Source organism: Pelobates fuscus, chromosome 1 (genome assembly GCF_036172605.1).
Source record: "Pelobates fuscus isolate aPelFus1 chromosome 1, aPelFus1.pri, whole genome shotgun sequence".
Lineage (NCBI taxonomy): Eukaryota > Metazoa > Chordata > Amphibia > Anura > Pelobatidae > Pelobates > Pelobates fuscus.
This window is the reverse complement of record NC_086317.1, coordinates 255,875,567-255,898,788: the sequence shown is the minus strand read 5'-3', so window position 1 is coordinate 255,898,788 and position 23,222 is coordinate 255,875,567. Positions and strand designations below refer to the sequence as shown.

The following is a 23,222-nucleotide window of genomic DNA, read 5'->3' as shown; positions in this document are numbered from 1 at the left end:
CCATAGTGAGACAGAATTTGGCCTCTCTGTAATTAAGGGGAGATCAAAAGTTCTTCTCCCTGATAGGCTGCAAGAGACAGAGACAACATCACATCTCTCTTGTAGACTTAATACTGGAAAATTAAGGCACGTAGGTATACCTAACTCCAACATTGGTGAGTATGATCTTGTATTAGGGTAGAGATGGGCTTGAGTGAGGGCACACCATTACTGGGAGCAGCGATTAAGAGGATGAGTCATCCAAGTGCTTTTGCAAACTAGGTTGACAGACTGCCATTAACCCCTTAAGGACACATGACATTAATTCCAGAAGTTTGGACCTTAAGGGGTTAAAGATACCCATGCGCAGAGTGATGCTGACACACTCTTGCGTGGGTAGAAATGTCAGGAAATGCTCCTAAATTGTACCTGTCCTGCCAGATTTGGGACAGTTTGGAGGCATGAGAGTACAAGGCATGGTTGAAAATACCTGTTATTGGAAAAGTGAGAAAAATCTAAATTTTATTAAATCTGACATAGTAGAAAAGATGATGAATGGTTGATAAAAAAAAAACCAAATTCGACCAGTTAAATGTAACGAGAAATGCTACTATTGCTACAAAATAAATCTCAAAAAGTCAACTAGCCGTGCTTCGTCTGAGCTCCTGCATCTGAACCAGAAAATCAGAGCTAACTGCGTGCCGCAAGCAGATATTAACCTTAATCAGTGATCTTCCTACACATCAGCAGACGGTGAATCCGGGGATACTCCATAAGACCCCATACGGCATCGGAGTAACCTGATTGAGGCCTACCAGAGCTTGACCGGCGGGGGTTATCCCGGTCACCACGGGTGACCCGCACTGCAAACGGCTGCACTTAAGCTCTCGTCCGGCCGGGAGCATGTGGACTCAAGCTACAAAGCATGGCAAAGACGCACACCAGCCTAAAGCTCCGGCTGCTGAGAGTGTGTGGAGAGAGGAGGGGCGGGAGACGAGCAGGATCCCCCCTGGGCGCTCCTTCCATAGCAACGCTACAGCCTCACACAATAGGCCCACCAGGGATACATTCCCGGAGCAGTGGCCACCGACATGGAGGATCTGATGCCGCAGGCGGAGATTGTGTACCGGGGAAGAACTTGCCTTCTCATGAGGAACCAGGTTCGTGGTCCGGAGCTGCAGGCCTTCATGACGGCCCGGGGCTATGGGGAGGACTTGCTTGATATCTGACTCTTGTCATCACGCTACCTCCACCCTAAGCCTGTTACCGAGTCAGGGCATAGGCTGATTCGGGACTTTGCACTCTAAAACGTAAGGATTGCTCACATGATGGACTACCCACATGAAATCAACATACCTGCCTGCTCTTCTATCCCTGCGCATGTTTAAGCCCATAGAGAGTTCAGATACTTACATCTGGATGACTTGAGTATTTCCCCTGTCCACAAGGTAAAGCTTATAAGTTACCATGTTCATGATTAGTCTGTTAGCAGATGCGAAACATCTGGCATTAACATACACCAGTGCAGAAAGACGCATACCCACTCGACACACTCACCCCCACACCTGTATTGGGGACACAGGGCCCGACATATGCTACACACAAGCGTATGTTAGGGGGAGGAAATCATGTATACTTAAGTCTGCGACTCTACCATGATAAATAAGCAACTAGCACGCACCCACACATATCGAGCCTGTAAGACTTAGCTCATCGTTTGTACCGGCGCTATAACACCCGAGAACACTCAGCACGTTCTATCGAGTTTAATGACATACTGTTCAGGCATGCCTAGCTAGAGTTGGCGTGCACCATTATACCAAAGTGGCTGGCACACTTAGGAGTTTCCCTGTTTAACATTACTGTACGTATCTTTTGTCTCTCAGATTTAACTCCTCTTATGATGTGTCTGCTTCTTATAATTTAAAAATGTGCATGTCTCCTCTATTACCCCAATAATAATACTGAAGCAGTGTATCTAAATCTGAAATTGTAAACGTGTATGCAAATGGGTAAAGGTGGGAATAGTGCTAACTAGGCGGAATGCTGAATGCTCAAATCATACTTGCCGTAGCTGATCTGGCGTCGAGCTTGGTGGCTAAAGATATATATAATATAATACTACACTGCTGCGGTAGCAGATTAAACTAAGCTCACTAAATAATGGGTGGATAGAGCACTGCTTCCGTGCCTTGAACGGCACTTTAAAAATACCCACATACAACTCCCTTGAACTAAACAGTTTCCCTCCCATGCCTTCGAGGGCACCTACTACAAGTCCCGCTAAGCTATTAGTTACTGAGCTCTACAGAGATGTAGCTAGATCGCTAAGTAAATACGGGAGAAAATAGTAAAAGCATGAGCGCGGTAGCAAGTCCGTGCGCTAACGCTAAGTCATCAGAGTAGCACTGCAAGGACCTGGCTCGTCAGAAGGGAACCGGACGGTACAGAGCACTGAATTGAAAGTGTGAAGATTTCTGATTGGTAAGTTTAAAATACGTGTGCGATGACGTAATCGAATTCCTTCTATCCGGAGGGGAGTCACTTAAATGTGACAGATTAACCCCTTCTAGGAAGTTGCAAAACGTGTATCAAGTTTTACTTAGAGTCAATTTGGAACTCATGTAGGTAGAGCTTTTAAACTTATGTAGTCATAATAATTCCGTATGTAAAATCACTTTTGTGGACTCGTGGGCAGCAGAGACCTATAATTGTTTATATTGGAGAATCATTGTATTTATGCTCTTTATGCTCTGTTGATATTACAAATAAGAGATGAGATTGAAATTTCTCCATAAAGGGTGATATTTCTTACGATGTTATTGAAATACTGAAGATATATAAAGTTGCTACTGTATACTTTTATTGCAACTGAAATTGTCAAACGGAGGAATTTAAAAATCATTATCACTGTGAGATAATTCCAAAAGGATAGCCAGTGGTAGAGATACATTTCGTAATGCAAAATTAGAGTCTCATTATTCTTGTTTAAAATATAAGTGTATCAAGATACAAAAAATATATATACGTGTGTATAAAGTTGCTACTGTTTGATTTATAGTAACTATTTATCAAACTGGGGATAATAAGATTAATTAGTACTGTAATATATATATATATATGTGTGTGTAAAGAGTTGCTGCTGTTGACTTTTAAAGGAACTGAATTTATTACACATTTGAAATTGAACTAATTGATACTGAAAAATAATCCCAAATGGATACCCTGTGTGAGAAATATGGTTTATCATTGGAAGTAGTACTAAGTAATGGTCTTATTACGTTTGTTATTCCAATTTGAGATTTATATATTGATGCTCTTTAATAGTAGTGCCGATGGGAATTACGATTAGGCTATTGACAGCTAAAAATCTAGATGTTGCTATTGTTATGGCGGTATGTGGAGTCGTTTCTACTATTTGCCTTTGCAACAACTATATGAATAGGCAAAAGGCTTCCTGACGCTGGGAATGAATTGCTAGGAAGAGATAGTGAAGGTGATATACTTTATTTCTGTATGTTATTAATGTCTGAAAATAAAGTGTATTTAGGTCCTGTTACAGTATAAATCCTTTCCAGTATTTGTATTTATGAATGGAAGGAGTGAAATTGAATTCTTCATTGAGACCACCTGGTGTTAGTGTTTTTAGAGGGTAAATCCATCTGGATTCTTTCATAAGTTATGTTTTGTTAAATTTCCCTTTTCTGGTAATCATGGTCAGTTTTTCTAAGGCCTGAAACTTCAAGTGTTTGGGGATGCCATGATGGTAGTTTCTAACGTGGTTGGAAACTGGAGTAGATACATTGGGGTTTGTGATAGAGCAAATGTGCTGTAGGATCCTTCGTCTCAATTGTTGGTTAGGTTTTACCTACACATTGTATCCCACAGCTACATGTTATTAAGTAGATAACATGTGTAGAGCTACAGTTAATAAACACCTTGATTTTATATTCCTTTTTAGTTTTAGAGCTTGCTCCAGTTTTGGTGGGTTTAATGTATTGGCAAGCTCTACAGTGTCCACATCGGTATGTTCCAGTGGTTTGTGTAACTGTCACAACAACAGTATTATGCAATCATATCATGAGATACAGGTGAACAAAAGGTTGTACATTTGCAGGAACAGCACATGTTTAATAGATAGACTAAGTCTAAGCTAGGAAATCTTGTCTAAAATGTTGAATAACTTCATAATAAACTTTGCATATAACAGGCTAGAGATACTTGTCTAGCTAGGTAGAATGTCTTATTGGTACAATGAGCTTAACTTTCTAGAGTGATAAAAGGAAAAATAAAAAGGAAAAATCTTAATTAGAGAGGCGAAAATTCACTATTGTGATCTGGTGTATCCTGTGGGAACAGAAGGTAGGGATTAGGTTGTATAGATTGGGGTACAGTTACCTCTCGGTGGGGGGAAGCAGAGTGCTCCTGAAAACACAGCCACCAAGTAGATCGCCCAAAGCTGGGCGGATTTCAGCAGTGGGTGATAATTGGCGTGAGCAGGGAGTGCCCCTTCATGTGAAGCTCGCCAGTCCCAGAGGGAGGGGGGTTCTAGTGTTAAGTGTCTGCTTGTAGCTTGCACTATTATTTTATTCAGATAGCAGAGTGTTGCATCTATCGCCGTCTGGGCTTATCAGTAGGTCAGGTAAACTGATACTGATGCTATATGTTCCGTCTCCCGTTGGTGTGGTGGGTAGGAAGTGCTTCTGGGGCATGAGAGTGTATCACCCCTTACCTGCTGAGTGGGTCTGTATGGTGGGGACCCCATGTCCCTGGAGATGAGAGTGTAGTAGTAGATTGGATTCTCTAGTGTTCTTTGAAGGGGGTGCCGCTCTTTAACCCCTGAGCGGTGTGGGGGGGGGGGGGGGGGGGGAGTAGACACAGAGATATTGCTATTTCTGCCAGTGTAGCATACCTAATCCTATTATTAGATACGGTTAAATCAAAAGAAGAAAAAAATATATAAATATAAACTGGTAAGTGTATTGCAATGTGAGTCCCAGGTACAGCCCACATCTGGGTGTCCGTCCCGACCTCAGCCGGTATCAGCAGCGGCTCTCGGGGTGAATGGCACCACCTTGGCAACTTCCCATGAGCTACGTGGTGCGCTTCCTGGGCCCGTGGATGAGGTAAGGCTCAATTTCTGGAGGAACGCTTCAGAGTCGTCCGCAGAGGTGAGTGAGTAGGTGCGTCCCTCTTTGGTGGTTTGGAGAGTACGTGAGGGGCCACATTTATATTTGATGCAGGCTGAGCGTAAGGTTTGGATGACTTTTTGAAAGGACCTTCTCCATAGTAGTGTTGATCTACATAAGTCCTGTAGGAATAGGAGTTGCATTTCTTCAAGGCCATAAGGTGTTTTATTCTTCACTGCCTCTTGGATTGCCGTTCTCTCTCGGTTCAGTACGAAGCGCACTAGCACGTCGCGGGTAGCTCCAGCTGGAGCCCTGTTAGACTTTGCTAGTCGAAAGCAGCCATCCAGTTGTATGCTTTTCATGGAGCTTTGCGGCATCAGGGAAGCGAAGAGGCGCCTTAAAAGGTGCGGCATCTTGTGGTCGTCGACCGTTTCGGCAATACCTCTTCTTATTTTGAGGTTGTTGCGTCTTTGGGTATCTTCCAGAGTGTACATTTTGATTTGCAATGCTCTGTGGGCTGCCTGAGGCTTTGAATTTGTTCCTTACGGTTTTCCTGTTGATGGGCCACTGTGGAGAGGTGTTCTTCAGTTGCCCTTACCCGAGTCGTGACCACAGCGATGTCTTCTCTGATAATATCAAGGTCAGCATTAAAGAAAGCACGGATGTTATTCATGAGGGCCTTTATGTTCCCTTTTGTAGCTGGGGCTTATAAGTCCTCTGTCAGAGGTGGGGATTTCGTCAGGGGCATCCATGACTTCCTCGCAGGAGGATGTGTAGGGAGAGTCGGGTGGCGCCGCCATTTTAGGTCTAGGCCTCTGTTGCAGGAGGTCACAAATGTTGTGGGAGCCTTCCCCAGTCAGGGTTTTCAGCTTTTTTGTTTTCTTTCCCATGTCGGGTAGTGATGTTAGGCTGGGTGTCTACCGAGATCGTGTTGGTAAATGCCTTGCGGTTTATAACAGTGGGATTAACAACAGGAGCTCAGCAGCCCGAGACCTGTCAATCTTAATTAAGTCAAATTGGTATTAATGTATCTGACATAAAGGCAATAGATGATTCTGTATTATAGCATAAAACTGGGCATGATAACAATAAAAGTCAGAGGAATGTCTTCTAGAATAAGGAGCCATAAGATATTTCACCTTGCCATTAATGTGACATTTCACATGAACACTTTGGCATATAGCTTATATATAAAAATTTCTAATAAAGTAAGAAGGTCACTATGACCTTTGTGTCATGATATATTGCTGGATTCCCAGAATCCTGTTATCTTCTATGTATGAGTTTCCTTACTATCACACTAGAGGCAGGTCGTATTGACCTTTGTTAATACAAAGCTCACAGTGAGTTCTTTATACAAATCCTGTTAATAACTGATTCTCCCCAGAGAACACAATGACAATAAAGTTACCAAAAGGTTCCATGTCAAAAGTACTTTCCAAGAAAGTTGTTGATACATAGAGTATATTTACAACTTCCAGTATCCTTTCAAATGGTTCATAGTTAAAACAAACTTATTTTTTTATTATCAACTTCTTTGAACGCTTTTAGAGGTAATAACCTGTCAACTTGATTAGTATGGTCCGCTTAGATCCACTTAGTCTGGGGTGATACTGAGCAGAGTGTCTATCATCATACTGATATACCATCAGGTTTAACGCCATTAGAATAAGTTAGTTAGTCTTCTTTTCACCAAAATGTGCTATTTGAATACTTATTCTCGTTCATTATGCAAAGTAAGCATAACCTATAAGCCTACAGGGTTATTCACTAAAGGGAGAATTCAAGGTGAATTTCAAATTTATGGTCAAAATAATCAAACTGCTATGCTGTCCATTCAGCTATTCTGGCCTTAAACTAGAATTCTCCCTTTAGAAAACAACCCTACTATTGTGTATTTTACAGATTTTTCTACAACACATTCACTGAAACAAATGTATGCATTCCCTTTCTCTGACAAATATGCCTGTTTAGAATTGAAATCGTGAAAGCGTTACAAAGCTGTAAGACATTCCACTCCAAATGCAATGCTATAACTCTATAATGCATACTATAGAATAATGGAGCACATAAAAAATAACCATCTATGATAAAAGACTGTAAAATGTAAAGGGATTTTTAAAACGTATTGCAAAACAGATTTAAAAAAACAATACTGAATATAAACATTTAACATAGACACTTCAAGACAGATGCCGGATTATAATATGAGAAAATAAAATCGTTCTATATCCTACTGGGCATAATTTCTTTGTTATGTCAAGGGGATGGAATAACCTTGTGGGTGCTCAATTGTGATATCACAACTAAGGCTATTGCTTTCCAAACTGTGGCTCTCAGCTGCTTTGACATATGAATAGGTTCTATCCAAAAAGTAACTATTTGAATGTGCCTTCCAACCCAATATGTCAGACCACTTTTAAATAAATGGCTTTAGTTATTTATTAATTTTTTTAGTATAGAGTAGGTCTGCTGCATAATGTTCTGGAATTTGCCATTTAATTTATTTTAGGTGAGCAATTTGGAGGCACATCAGATACCATTCAAATGTTGATAAGTTGCTACTTTTCTCAATGCCAATTTTAATAAAATTTCAAACAACCAAACTGATTATATAAATTAGGAAACAACAGCCAGATTGTTCATTAAAGGTCCATTCCGAGCACCATAACAATGTCATAGCACTGAAGTTGCTGTGATGTAACGAGGTTCCAGGTGCTGTCTTACCTTAAGGGGTTAACCCATCAACGAACAGTTTAACCCCAAACTCTAGAAGACAACATTAATTTAGGAACACTCGGATCAGGTGCTGCTGGTAGACTGAGAGTGTTAGCTGTTGCTCTCAGTCTATCACTTGCTCTCTATTCGGAAAACAGAGTTAAAAAGATACAGACCAGCGAATCACCAGTCTGAGTGAAGCCTCGGACCTTCAAAGAAAGTAGTAAGGCAGATCGATTGGCAATCTTCCTCATGATACCCTGAATGAAAGGCCTCAATTTACTAAGCTTTCCAATTCAATACTGTTAGAAAAACTTTCCAGATGATTTATCTACTGATGTCAATATTAAAATCAATCGGATATTTTGTGGATAAATCATTTGGACAGCTTTTTGTCTGCCAGTCATCAGTGCGCACTGGCGACAAATGTTATTAGATCCATCCTTGTAGGCAGTGCTGCGAGCTAACCTGCAAGGGGAAAGATTCAATGTCCCCTACCTCTCTCCTTTCCGTATTAGAGCCCTCCCCAAATCTCAACATTTCCTTCCTCCGTTTCGTATTTTTTTTTTTTTTAAAACCCCTCCACCTTCCCATGCGTTTTCTGAAAGTTAAAAGGTTATATATAGAGTAAAAGAAAATATCCAAGGTACTGACCATATACGTTGGAGAACCACATATTGTGGCAGCCATCATGTTACTTTGTAAATATCGTGCAAAGCCGAAGTCCGCTGTGACACAAGAACACACAAGAACAAATACATTAATGTATTGAAAAATTGAAAATAAATTTAAAAATATATGTTCATAAATTAAATGAATCGTAGTCCAGACACATATGTCTATTATCCATAAACCTGTATCAATGTCTCCTATTTAACAAGTCCTATACTATTGCAATTGTAAACTTGAACTGCAGTCAGCTATTATTATATGCCTAGCATTTTACGAACCTAAATGAAGTTGTCTGTGTGCAATGGCCCTGTAGTTTTACATGTAATGTCAATATAAACACACCTCTAGTGACTGTCTTCCAGACAGCTAGTAGAGACGCTTCCTTTACAACAACCGTGTGGAACTCTGTCACATGGCAAAGTAGACCTTGTATGAAAGCACTGAATTCAATGCCTTCTTATGAGAAGCATTTAGATTCTGGCACAGCACTTGCTCTATGAGGAACATTGGATTGGACTCAACCAGAGAGCTGGCTGATGTCGCTTTTCTTTTAGCATTTTACTTAATAGGGAGGTGTCTAAAACTAATCAGGCACTAGGACTCTAGAGTGTTATCTCTAGGAGGAGCACTGAGTTGGACCGTAGTGGAGGAGGTCATGTAATTTTATTATTATTTAGCACACACGGCAGTGGCGGTGACCTATGTAACTAGGGACAGGGACACTTATCATTGAAGCAGAACCTGCCACTCATGCGCATCAGTCCTCTCTATAAGGAGCATTGGATTGGAATTGGAGCTAAATGATGTCGCTTTTCTTTTTAGCACTTTACTGAAAAGTGGGTTCCTAAAACTAATCAGGCCTGTACAGCTTTGTATTCTTAATGCTTTAATGTTCCTTTAAATCTATCACTTTTCTTAATCTATCAGTTCTTAATCTATCAGTTTTCCGTTGTTCCAGCTACATAAAGTTTCCAGATGATAGCTCAGTATTAATTTAAAAGGGGTTTTCAAAATAGCTGGAACTGAATGTAACGCACAAAGTAACCTACCAAAATCAGTATCATTCTACAATTGCGTAGATGCTTTTCTGTTGAAACTCTCCACCCGCCAAAACTCCCCAAAAACCTGACTTACCAATTTTGATCCGGATGCCACTGAATGTTGACTTCTTGCGGGAGGCATAAGACAGGAGAATGTTTTGTGGTTTCAGATCCCGGTGGATTATGCCCTTACTATGCAAAACACGCATGGCAGCAGCAATCTGCTGTAGGAAACCACGTATTGTGTCTTCACTCAATGTTCCTTTGGCTGTTGATGCAAAGTGAGAAATTAGGAATTAATAAAATTCTTTCTGAATTTCTTTGGTTTTATATATATATATATATATATATATATATATAAAACCCACCTCTATTTAATCATAAATTAAGTAATACATAAAACAATCTAGCAAATGCAATATAAAATAACATTTGCATTACAATACGCATTTTAAGGTCACAGGTACTTAGTAATTATAATGGAATACAAATACAAAAAGATAAGTCCTGCGCTCACTCCCATCACTCCTGGGCGGCAGCAACAATCACAGTACACATCAGCCCCAATATATACAATGAAAACCAAAGAAAAAAAAGATACCTGCGCTCTCTCCTTAATCCCTATGCATATTTAGACAAATGGAGGTCATTTACTCACTCCAATGGCCATTGGAGGGAATGCCCGCTTGCCAACGTCAAGGCAGACGGGTCCTACACTGACCCTTTACCTTGCTTCCATGAATTATAATGGAATGTATTACTTTAAAGGGTATATACACATTAAAAAAGAAAGCCATTAAAAAAGAAATTCTTAAACTTTATACAATTCAAAGTGAACTTTAGTAATGAAATATTTAAATATATGCAACACAATTTTAAGCATGCATTGTATAGGTTTTAGTTTAAAACATTAATTTTATTTTAGCATGCTCACGGTCAGGATGTCAATCTTACTTTTAAGGGACACATTTTTAAAAAAATTATTTTATTATTTTTGAGATTACAGATTTACGGATTGAGATTAAGACTGAGAAAAATGCAAAAGTATTGTGATACGTAAAACAAATATAGCACTCTGAATATTGGGACAGATGTGAATACTTACTGGTTTGTGTTGAAATGTCTTATTGGTTTAGGTGTGGGCAGTTATGGGGATGGTGTAGTTGCAGGGAGGAGATAAGTGGGGTAATACAGAGATAGAATAGTAAAAAGAAAGGAACAGAAAGTGTATTACACAAACATTAACACTACACTTTGTGGGTAATTATTATACAGTACTAACTGTTTGGACTGTAAATGCTGCAGGACAGACTACTAATTATCATTGTTGTGTACATGTGCTTACGAACAGTATGTGTCTTAATGTGAGAATGTCGGAATATTAACCAGATGTTGACTTGCCAAGGATTCTAAATGTCTAAACTGTTAGAAGCTCCAGAACCTGATTTTAAAACTCACACAACTTGAGAAAAAAAAAAAATCACTTGGCAAAACATCATTGAGTATCTCAAACTAAAGGACAGAGATATATCTTATTAAATAAGTGGTGGGTTATCTGGCTGTCTCTGGCAGGATTGGGATCTGGAAAAACATAATTTGGTGGCACACACACACACACATGTACACAACTGTATGAAAGGTATGAAAAGTGCTGTCAAGCTGTAATAAATAAATAAATAAAACATTCCGACAGGAAAAATCGTACAATGTTTTTTATTTATTTTAAGTGAAATAGCATTTGATTGCACATAAAGGGTTAAAAAACCCTTTTATGAACTCATACAATTCCAGAGCTGATGTCCCTCGACGCTGCATTGGCGCTCCATCTCCTACAACTTAATTCGACGGGGAGACCTAATGCGCATGCACGGGAAGCGCCACAAGCACATTAAGCCCTCCCAATAGGAACGCATTGATTAAATGCTTTCCTATTGAGATTTCATTGATGCTGGATGTCCAGCATCATTTAGGGGACCTAGAGTCTGGTAAACTCAAGTGCCTCTAGTGGCTGTCTGTTAGACAGAAATATGGATCAAGGCTCTTAACTAGTTGTCAATGGCATTCCTCTATATACTGTTCAAAACAAAAAATAAGCAGCTGCAACACTCGTGTGGGTTTTTCCTGTCACACCACACATTAAATTGCTCTGAGAGGGCACCAGGGCACCTATGGCACCATATCCACTTCAGTGCAAGACTTCATAAATCTCTGTTCTGCTTACATTTTTTTCCCATAAAGGCAGAAATATAATGTGCTGCATTATTCATTATTTTTTTATTTATTTTTTTTAAATCTCACACTTCCCCATTTTAATTTGAGTTTTTTTTTTATTGAGGTCATATGTAGCAGATAAACAAGAGATCAAATGATGGTACAAAAGGAGATCAACATTCATTGAAAACAGTTACATTGAAAACAGATACATGAGCAACATATACCTACATATTCACCATATATGTAATCAGAACAGTATGAGCAGACAGCAAGAGAGAGAAAGTTGAGATAACGGAGAGGATAGAAGGAGTTGCACCGATCTCAAAAGTGGCATGATTATATTATATATTACACGTTTTAACCTTTTACATGCTGTGCTGGGCATACCAGGCATAGTATATAAATTAGACTAATCCCGGCAATCTAACATATATGGTGACTGCGTGTGTATACAAGTGCACCCAAAGCAGCAATGGTTAACAAAATCACTCGAAATTTTGAAGAGCAATGTAGATCATTTTGCTTTAAAGGGACTCTATAGTCACCATATAAAAGCAAGAAAGACAGGTCCCCCAGCCTTCCTTCTTGCTTTTATATGAACTTTCATTCATTAAAAAAAAAAAAATCGGTGTTTTTATATTAAAAACTTACCTCCGTTCCAGCGCCGAGCTCCCCGCTCGGCCGCGCCCCCTTTTTCGTCAAAATGACGAAATCGCGGGGCCCAATGGGACGGCTTCGCGCTGCACCAATCGCGTTCTTCATAGAGCGGCATTGAATGCCGCCCTATGAAGAACCTGAGCGCTTTACCGCGCATGTGCGCGGAATGCGCGTTCGCGAGCTGAGCTGTCTGACTGACAGCTCAGCTCGCTTTCTAAAATTATCAATAAGGGGGGGGACAGTAGGTTTCTAAAATTATCAATATAAATTATAATAATTTTACGGCCCCCACCCCTGTGCGGCGGGTGGGGGCCGTAAAATTATCAATGAGGGGGGGACCTACTGCCCCCCCCCCGGCCCCCACCCCTGAGCGGCGGGTGGGGGCCCTAAAATTATCAATAAGGGGGGACCTACTGCCCCCCCCCGGCCCCTACCCCTGTGCGGCGGGTGGGGGCCCTAAAATTATCAATGAGGGGGGGGACCTACTGCCCCCCCCGGCCCCCACCCCTGAGCGGCGGGTGGGGGCCCTAAAATTATCAATAAGGGGGGGACCTACTGTCCCCCCCCCCGGCCCCCACCCCTGTGCGGCGGGTGGGGGCCCTAAAATTATCAATGAGGGGGGGACCTACTGTCCCACCCCGGCCCCCACCCCTGAGCGGCGGGTGGGGGCCCTACAATTATCAATAAGGGGGGGACTTACTGCCCCCCCCCGGCCCCCACCCCTGAGCGGCGGGTGGGGGCCCTAAAATGATCAATGAGGGGGGGACCTACTGTCCCCCCCCGGCCCCCACCCCTGAGCGGCGGGTGGGGGCCCTACAATTATCAATAAGGGGGGGACCTACTGTCCCCCCCGGCCCCCACCCCTGTGCGGCAGGTGGGGGCCCTAAAATTATCAATGAGGGGGGGGACTTACTGTGTCCCCCCCCGGCCCCCACCCCTGAGCGGCGGGTGGGGGCCCTAGAATTATCAATAAGGGGGGGGACCTATTGTCCCCCCCGGCCCCCACCCCTGAGCGGTGGGTGGGGGCCCTAAATACAAAGGGGGGGGGGGACCCTAGTTAACCCCCCCCCCCCAAAAAAAATATCTCCCTACCTACCCCCCTCACCCTAAAAATAATGAGGGGGGACCATTAACTAAAAACCTGTAAAAAAGAAAAAATGAGATAAAATCAACTTACCATTCGATGTTTTCTTTCTTCTAAAATCTTCTTTCTTCAGCCCCAAAAAAGGCCAAATAAAAATCCATAATAACCGACGCAATAAAAAAAAAAAAAAAAAAAAAAAACGAGCGCAAAAAAAAATAATCCATCTTCACCCATGGAGGGCTCCGCGCAGACTGAGCTCCGCAGGGCGGGGGAAGGCTTATAAAGCCTTGCCCCGCCCTGCAATTATGCTAAGAACACTCTGATTGGTGGGTTTAAGCCAATCAGAGTGCTCTTTGTCATTTTACAAGCGTGGGAAAGTTCTTTGGAATTTTCCCACGCTTGTAAAATGACACAGAGCACTGTGATTGGATGGATTTCAAGCCATCCAATCACAGTGCTCTGTGTCATTTTACAAGCGTGGGAAAGTTCTTTGGAATTTTCCCACGCTTGTAAAATGACACAGAGCACTGTGATTGGATGGATTTCAAGCCATCCAATCACAGTGCTCTGTGTCATTTTACAAGCGTGGGAAAGTTCTTTGGAATTTTCCCACGCTTGTAAAATGACACAGAGCACTGTGATTGGATGGCTTGAAATCCATCCAATCACAGTGCTCTGTGTCATTTTACAAGCGTGGGAAAATTCCAAAGAACTTTCCCACGCTTGTAAAATGACAAAAAGCACTCTGATTGGTTTAAACCCACCAATCAGAGTGTTCTTAGCCTAATTGCAGGGCGGGGCAAGGCTTTATAAGCCTTCCCCACCCTGCGGAGCTCAGTCTGCGCGGAGCCCTCCATGGGTGAAGACGGATTATTTTTTTGGCGCTCGTTTTTTTTTTTTTTTAACCCCTTAACGACGAGTGACGGACGAGGTCCGTCACTCAGGGGAATGCGTTAATGACGAGTGACGGACCTCGTCCGTCACCCGTTAAAATTAACCCCAGATCGCCGCAATCGCGGCGATCGTGGGGTTAATGGTGCTCCGGTCTGCCTCTGCATTAGAGGCAGACCGGGAGCACCGGATCGGGCTGTCAGAGTACATGTGCCCGCTCTGACAGCATGTCTGAGCGGGCACATGTGCTCTCTATACTCACCTCCGCCTCCCTGCACTTCCTGGTTCTGTGTGAAGTGCAGGGGGACGGATCTTCAGTGATCCTGCCCCCTGGTGGAAAAAAAAAATAGTAAAATTAAAATCCCACCCCCCTTTACCCCCCCTTTACCCATTTTAATAAAAAATTAACCCCTTCCCTGCCAATTGATCACTGACTACAGTGATCAATTGGCAGGGATTACATTTTACCAAGATCTGATTTTTTTTTTAACCCCTGAGGGTTAATTCTTTTTTTTTTTAACCCTCAGGGGTTCAATTTATTTTATTAATTAATTTAAATATTTTAAAATTATAAATTTAGCTAGCTGGGGAGGGTGGAAGTTAGTGGGGAATTGGGGGATTTAGTATTACGCTAACTAGGGGTTAACGTTAAAAAAAGTTTAAAAATAAGCTTTAAAAAGTTAAAAAATTAAGTTAAAAAAAAAGTTTTAATAACATTTAAGTAAAAAATTTAAAAAAATAAACCCTTTACCCAGTCCAAATAAAAATTAACCCCTTCCCTGCCAGTCGATCACTGCCTACAGTGATCAAAATACAGATCACAGTATTATACTGTTCTAATTTTTTTTTTTAACCCCTGACGATTAACTTTTATTTATTTTTTAACCCTCAGGGGTTAAATGTATTTAATTAACTAATTTAAATATTGTATAATTAAATATTTTGCTAGCTGGGGTGGGTGGGAGTTATGGGAAAATGGGGAATTTACTGTTAGTGCTGCTTACTGCTAGTTAGGGGTTAACGTAAAAAAAAAAGCTTAGAAAAATGTTAAATCTGTAAAAAAAAGTTTTACGAAAGTTTAGGAAACTTTAAAAAAATGAATAATCAAAACAAAAGTTTAAAAAATAGTTTTAAAAAGTAAAAAAAGTTTTAAAAAGTAAAAAAATACATTTAATAACGCTCATTACCACTACACCTGGTACAAGCTAGCGGAAAAATGATCCCACGCTAAGGTTCAAAATATGCCTTTTGAAATACCCTGGGATGTCTTCTTTAAGAAATGGTATGGCTTTATGGGGTATTTGGTTTATATAGCCTGGTAAAATACTCTAAAATGGGATATGGGCACAGCGTAAAAATTTAAAGTTTGAAAAAAAATGGAATGGCTGTGTCCCAAATGTGCCCCTCCGATGTCCACATATACCTGGCAAAGGTACATACGGGGGTATTTTTGTACTCAGCAAGGCTTTATAGCTGAGCAACATATGAAGTATTATACAGTGGTAGTACACATAAGGTTTGCAAAATATACTGTGCAAACTCACTTTGTGTGCCAAAAAGGCAGAAAAAACGCTTATTACCACTACACCTGGTACAAGCTAGCGGAAAAATGATCCCACGCTAAGGTTCAAAATATGCCTTTTGAAATACCCTGGGATGTCTTCTTTAAGAAATGGTATGGCTTTATGGGGTATTTGGATTATATAGCCTGGTAAAATACTCTAAAATGGGACATGGGCACAGCGTAAAAATTCAAAATTTGAAAAAAAAATGGAATGGCTGTGTCCCGAATGTGCCCCTCCGATGTCCACATATACCTGGCAAAGGTACATACGGGGGTATTTTTGTACTCAGCAGACATAGCTGAGCAAAATATGAAGTATTATACAGTGGTAGTACACATATGGTTTGCAAAATATACTGTGCAAACTCACTTTGTGTGTCAAAAAGGCAGAAAAAAACGCTTATAACCGCTACACCTGGTACACGCTAGCGGAAAAATGATCCCACGCTAAGGTTCAAAATATGCCTTTTGAAATACTCTGGGGTGTCTACTTTAAGAAATGGTAGGCCTTTGTGGGGTAGTTTGAATTTAAAACCTGCAAAGATGCTTGGAAATTGCACATAGGCCCGGCGTCAAAATTCAAAGTTCGGTCAAAACTGATATGGCTTGGTCTCCTATATGGCACTGTAGCTTCACAAAATAGTGCCATAGACATACAATGGGGGTGTCCTTTTACTCAGAAGACTTAGCTGAGCATAATTTGGGGGGTTTGAACTTAGTGGCACACATGAAATATACAAAATGCCCAGCAAAAATGCAATCCGTATGTAAAAAATGCACAAAATTATTTTTTACCACATACTTTGGCATGTAATGGTAAAAAAATGGGGGCATGTTAAGGCACAATATGCACCTTATGAGATACCCTGGAGTGTCTACTTTTACAAATGGTAGGCCTTTGTGGTTTTTTTTTGAACAGTCAAACTACTATAATACCCCAAATGGAAGCATAGGCTCATTAAATCCGTCTCTCAAAATTCTACTGTGAATACTGAAAAGGACGGGTCTCCTATATGGCACTGTAGCTTCACAAAATAGGGCCAAAGACATACAATGGGGGTACCGTTGTACTCAGCAGAAGTAACTGAACACATAATAAAACTTTGTACAGGAATAGCACACACCAACTTTACAAAATACACATGAGAAGTTCTTTGTTATAAGTTTGTGTGCGAAAACCACCAAAAAACACAATTTTACTCCAATATTTAGCAGAGGTTGGCGGTAAAATGGCTACGTAGAAAGTGTCAAAACAACCTTAGGTAAATAGCCTGTGGTGTCTACTTTATATAAATATATACTTTTGTGTGGCAATTTTGTTTTCTTTTATGGCTATTAGGCTTACAAGACAAACATACCAAATTCTAAAATCGCTCCACATAAAAAGTTTATTTTACTCCTTGTGCTTTGTGACCTGTAACTACCAAAAAAAACGTAAAATCCCAGACACATTATATATTCTGTAATTCAGAACAACTAAATGAATTTATTTTTAATTACTTTCCTTAACCTGCACTAATTATGTACACATTATTATTGCAAAAACTGTAAAAAAAAACACACAAAAATTATTTTTTTTGCATATTTCTGTATTTTTTTTATAATAAATAAGCATTTATATATATATGTGTTACATCAAATTAAAGCCCTTTCTGTCCTTTAAAAAACGGTATATAATATGTGTCGGTGCAATAAATTAGTAAAATGCAAATTGCAGTTGAACGCAAATAGCAAAAAATGCAAAAAATGCCGTTGTCATTAAGTGAAAGACAAGCTTCTGAAGCTCTGTCCTTAAGGGGTTAATTGCGTCGGTTATTATGGATTTTTATTTGGCCTTTTTTGGGCTGAAGAAAGAAGATTTTAGAAGAAAGAAAACATCGAATGGTAAGTTTTTTTTTATCTCTTTTTTTTTTTACAGGTTTTTAGTTAATGTTCCCCCCCTCATTATTTTTAGGGTGAGGGGGGTAGGTAGGGAGATAATTTTTTTTTTGGGGGGGGGGGGGGAGGGTTAACTAGGGTCCCCCCCCCTTTGTATTTAGGGCCCCCACCCGCCGCACAGGGGTGGGGGCCGGGGGGGGGACAGTAGTTCCCCCCCCTTATCGATAATTTTAGGCCCCCCACCCACCGCTCAGGGGTGGGGGCCGGGGGGGGGACAATAGGTCCCCCCCTTATTGATAATTTTAGGGCCCCCACCTGCCGCACAGGGGTGGGGGCCGGGGGGGGACAGTAGGTCCCCCCCCTTATTGATAATTTTAGGGCCCCCACCCGCCGCACAGGGGTGGGGGCCGGGGGGGGACAATAGGTCCCCCCCTTATTGATAATTTTAGGGCCCCCACCCGCCGCACAGCGGTGGGGGCCGGGGGGGGGGGGGGGGAGGAGAGTAGGTCTCCCCCCCCTTCAACCACTATTGTGGACCGTAAGCATCCCTGTGGGTTCGGGCTTCAGCTGTCAGCTGAAGCTGAAGCTGTCAGCTGAAGCCACGCCCACAGCAGTGCTGACAGGCTATCAGCACACAAAGCGCGTTCACAGTGCTTTGTGTGCTGATAGCCCGTCTGATGCATTCACCCAGAATGCATCGGACGAGAGGCCTTTTTAGGGCCTCTGAACTCGGAAGTCCCTCTGGTGGCCGTCTGATTGACTGCAACAAGAGGTGTTCCAAGCTTCCAATGTAAACACTGCATTTTCTCAGAAAATACAGTGCTTACAAGAAAAAGGCTCCGGGTAGCTGTAGCACTCACCTGAACAACCTCATTAAGCTGAAGTTGTTCAGGTGACTATAGTGTCCCTTTGTTCACACAAATAAGTGCTGCATCAGCGTTTCGTGTTGTCAAGGAACAAGGGACTGTCACTGCCAGAGAATTGATATTTTAGCTGCAAAAGCAATAATTTGCCTTAAATAATGCAAATATTGAAATACATGCTAAAATACAGCAATTTGTAGAAAAGGAGCTCTTTCTAGAAAGCTTACATTCTACTTCATAATATAAGCAGTGCTTTTTCTGAACACACCTGGGCAGCTGTCACAACACACCAGTCCGTAAATTCCTAACGCTAATCTGTTTTTACAAGTTGCAAACAGATCTATATGTATTTTATTTCTAGTTTAGGTTTCCTTATTTATCCATCTGTTTTCCCACATTCTTTAAATCTACAAGGACAGATTTCTTGGAAATAGAGGAAGTAACCACCTTCCAGTGTCCTTCAAATGGCTGTGATCTTGATTTTGACATAGAAACCAGAGGGGGAAGCAGGATAGAAACCACATTCAGTGCTCTTTAAATATGGATACATCTGGTTTGGTTTTATTCTAGAAAAACTAAATCTGAATGATAAGTGTATGGTACCGTGCAAACTATAGGGATTTCTTTTTACTGGAACATTATTAATGGAAAACAAAAAGTACATGATAAAATAAATGATTGCAGTAAGACCCCTGTACAAATCCTTAACACGATCACTTTCAGATCCTCTGGTTGAAAAACATGCGGAAGTAAATATTAAGATGAAAGACAATCATCTCATGGGTGAAATCACTGCCCTAGTCACCACCATTTACCATCCTGATCCTGGTGCCCAGAATAGCTTAATGAAGCAGTTTTGATGTATAGAACATGCCCCTGCAGCCTCGCTGCTCAATCCTCTGCCATTTAGGAGTTAAATCCCTTTGTTTATGAACCCTAGTCACACCTACCTGCATGTGACTTGCACAGCTTTCCATAAACACTTCCTGTAAAGAGAGCCCTATTTAGGCTTTCTTTATTGCAAGTTCTGTTTAATTAAGATTTTCTTATCCCCTGCTATGTTAATAGCTTGCTAGACCTTGCAAGAGCCTCCTGTATGTGATTAAAGTTCAATTTAGAGATTGAGATACAATTATTTAAGGTAAATTACATCTGTTTGAAAGAGAAACCAGTTTTTTTTTTCATGCAGGCTCTGTCAATCATAGCCAGGGGAGGTGTGGCCAGGGCTGCATAAACAGAAACAGTGATTTAACTCCTAAATGACAGTGAATTGAGCAGTGAAATTGCAGGGGAATGATCTCTGTACACTAAAACTGCTTTATTTAGCTAAAGTAATTTAGGTGACTATAGTGTTCCTTTAATCATATTATGTTGCAATCCAAGGTAATTGTTTGTGCGGAGGTCCTCCTCCTTCTGTCTTTTCTCTTTTGGTTATTCTGCTTTCCTGTCTAACAGTTCTTAACATTTAAAGTTTAAACATAAAGGGCATAATGACTGGTCTCAGACTGTTCAGAAGTGGCTTGACAGTTCTACTGAAGGGTAAATGCCTACAGTACATTTTAACACAAGCATACATTTTTTCCATTAAGTTCTTTAATGGCTTTATATGGATGGATTGCTATTGCATATCATTGTTTTTTTGGTTTGTTTGTTCGGTATAATTTTTTTAAACCTTTTCAAAAATAAGCTATGGTTAGGTAAGTTAATGGCATATAAAGCACGGCATGTATGTCATAAATAACATGAGGAGTGCAAACTTTCCAAGGAAAATAGAAAATATAATATGTGGAAATAGGAATAAAGAAGGAGAAAGGTCCATAACATGGTGTCAAGTAGAACTATATCCCATATACCATGAAGAAAAGTAGAAAAAAATGTTTAGGTGAGCAGTCCTCCTCCGTCATCAAGGAGAGAGACTTAATGTTATATGGAGTTGTTTGTGAATCTAACCATAGGGACCACAAAGCCTGACATTTTGGATAAATAGGATTAGACATGGCAGAAACAATAAACCAACTTTTATTATGGCTGTAAGGAATAGCTGGAGAAGCAGATTTCCAATGTTCCACAATTCACATGCAAGTGGCGATGGAGATACCTTGGTCAAGTGGTGAGCGGATCAAGAGAGGGATGGATTTTCGAATTCCCTATTCAGAAGGTCTATCCGATGATTAGGGTGAATTGTGACATGCAGGGTAGTGATAAGGAGGTGAAAGGTCCAAGACCAGATTGGAGTAATAAGTGGACACATCCACCACATGTGAGAAATAGAAGGGTACATGTAACGGAGCTTTGTTAGATACAAGTACCAACTTGAAAGAAAGAACAACTGACAAAAATAACTAAAACATTAGCTAAACAGATTAAAATAGTAACCATACAGCACTATGAATACACAAAAAAGTACATTTGTGGGTATATCTACTAAATATCTAAATGCAGATAGACAAATACACCTCCCTAAGCCTCCAGAGCTAAAAAAAAAAAAAAAAAAAAAAAAAGAATGAAAAAAAATGAGAATTTAATAAACTCAATAACCTTAAGCAGCATTACAATAAAATAAAATAAAATGTAGCAAACTGCAAGTTCACTATGCAACAAAATGTGCAATTAATTTGTAGAGGCACATCAGAGTCTTTAAAAAAAAATCTCAAAATAGTACAGTGTAAACAACTTTGGTGCTGCACTTAATCTGATAAACAAATCTGACTTCCATGAATACAGCGCTCTGTACTGTGTGAGCTGGGAAATTTCTATACTGATGACAGCAGAGGCTAGGATTGGGGAGTGGGATTAGGGGTAGAATTAAAGGACCACTCTAGGCACTCAGACCAATTCAGCTTAATGAAGTGGTCTGGGTGCCTGGTCCCTCTAGGATTAACCCTTTTTTAAATAAACATAGCAGTTAGCTAGAGGCGCTTGCGTGCTTCTCACTGTGAAAATCACAGTGAGAAGATGCCAGCGTCCATAGGAAAGCATTGATAATGCTTTCCTATGCGACCGGCTGAATGCGCGCGCGGCTCCTGCCGCACATGCGCATTCAGCCGATGACGTCGCGAGGAAGGAGGAGAGGAGGAGGAAAGCTCCCCGCCCGGCACTGGAGAAAGGTAAGTGTTTAACCCCTTCCTGTCTCCAGAGCCCGGCGGGAGGGGGACCCTGAGGGTGGGGGCACCCTCAGGGCACTATAGTGCCAGGAAAACGAGTATGTTTTCCTGGCACTATAGTGGTCCTTTAACCCCTTAAGGACACATGACATGTGTGACATGTCATAATTCCCTTTTATTCCAGAAGTTTGGTCCTTAAGGGGTTAAGGACTGGATTAGTCGTTGGATTAACCCCTTAAGGACCAAACTTCTGGAATAAAAGGGAATCATGACATGCCACACACGTCATGTGTCCTTAAGGGGTTAAGGGTAGGATTGTGGGAGACACATAGTCTGTGAATTTCCCCAAAATACATGTAAACACAGGTGATGAAGCACAAAAGAATAAATATTTTGACTGAGGTTCGTGATAGAATAATTATCTTAAAATTCCCCAAAAAGTGTCAAAGTGCTCTTAATGAAACAGCCTGGGGAATGCATTTTCTACAAATACAGCCATGGGAAAAAGAAAGTACACCTCCTTTGAATTCTATGGTTTTATATATCAGGACATAATAACAGTCATCTGTTCCTAAGCAGGTCTTAACCCCTTAAGACCGCAGCCAAATGTACAAGTTGTGAACGAAACAAAATGTAAACAAAACCTGGCATTTGCGCTATATGTCTGTCCAACCGTAATTCACCTCTTTCATTTTAAATGCACCCCCCCTTTTTATATATCATTTTCTTCAGGGGAAACAGGGCTTTCATTTAATATCAAATATTTAGCTATGAAACATAATTTAATATGAAAATAATGGGAGCAAATAAGATTTTTTTGATTTTTTTAGTTCTACATGACATTTTAACTGTCAATGTCATAATACTGTTTGCTTTTACTGCAATAAAATACACATATTTGTATTCAGCAAAGTCTCACGTGTAAAACAGTACCCCCTATGTACAGGTTTTATGGTGTTTTGGGAAGTTACAGGGTCAAATATAGCGTGTTACATTTGAAATTAAAATTCGCCAGATTGGTTACGTTGCCTTTGAGACTGTATAGTAGCCCAGGAAATAAATTTACACCCATAATGGCATACCATTTGCAATAGTAGACGACCCAAGGTATTGCAAATGGGGTATGTCCAGTCTTTTTTAGTAGCCATTTGGTCACAAACACTGGCCAAAGTTAGCGTTAGTATTTGTTTGTGTGTGAAAAATGCAAAAAATGCCAATTTTGGCCAGTGTTTGTGACTAAGTGGCTACTAAAAAAGACTGGACATACCCCATTTGCAATACATTGGGTTGTCTACTATTGCAAATAGTATGCCATCATAGGGGTAATTTTCATTCTTGGGCTACCATGGGGACATAAAGGCAACGTAAGCAAACTGGCGAATTTTAATGTGAAAAAAATGAAACACAAGCCTTATATTTGACGCTGTAA

The 23,222-nt window shown here is 40.7% G+C and overlaps 1 protein-coding gene across 2 annotated transcripts in view; it reads right to left on the bottom strand.

The window, feature by feature from the left end:
* Window positions 1–23,222, bottom strand: part of ULK2 (unc-51 like autophagy activating kinase 2) — a 224,109-nt gene that overhangs the window by 66,209 nt on the left and 134,678 nt on the right. For both annotated transcript variants that reach the window (XM_063456616.1, XM_063456614.1), the window contains exons 6-7: window positions 9,633–9,806; window positions 8,481–8,554 (exon numbers count right to left, since the gene is read on the bottom strand). In XM_063456616.1, the coding sequence (XP_063312686.1) occupies window positions 8,481–8,554; window positions 9,633–9,806 (248 nt within the window). The remainder of the gene's footprint in view (window positions 1–8,480; window positions 8,555–9,632; window positions 9,807–23,222) is intronic.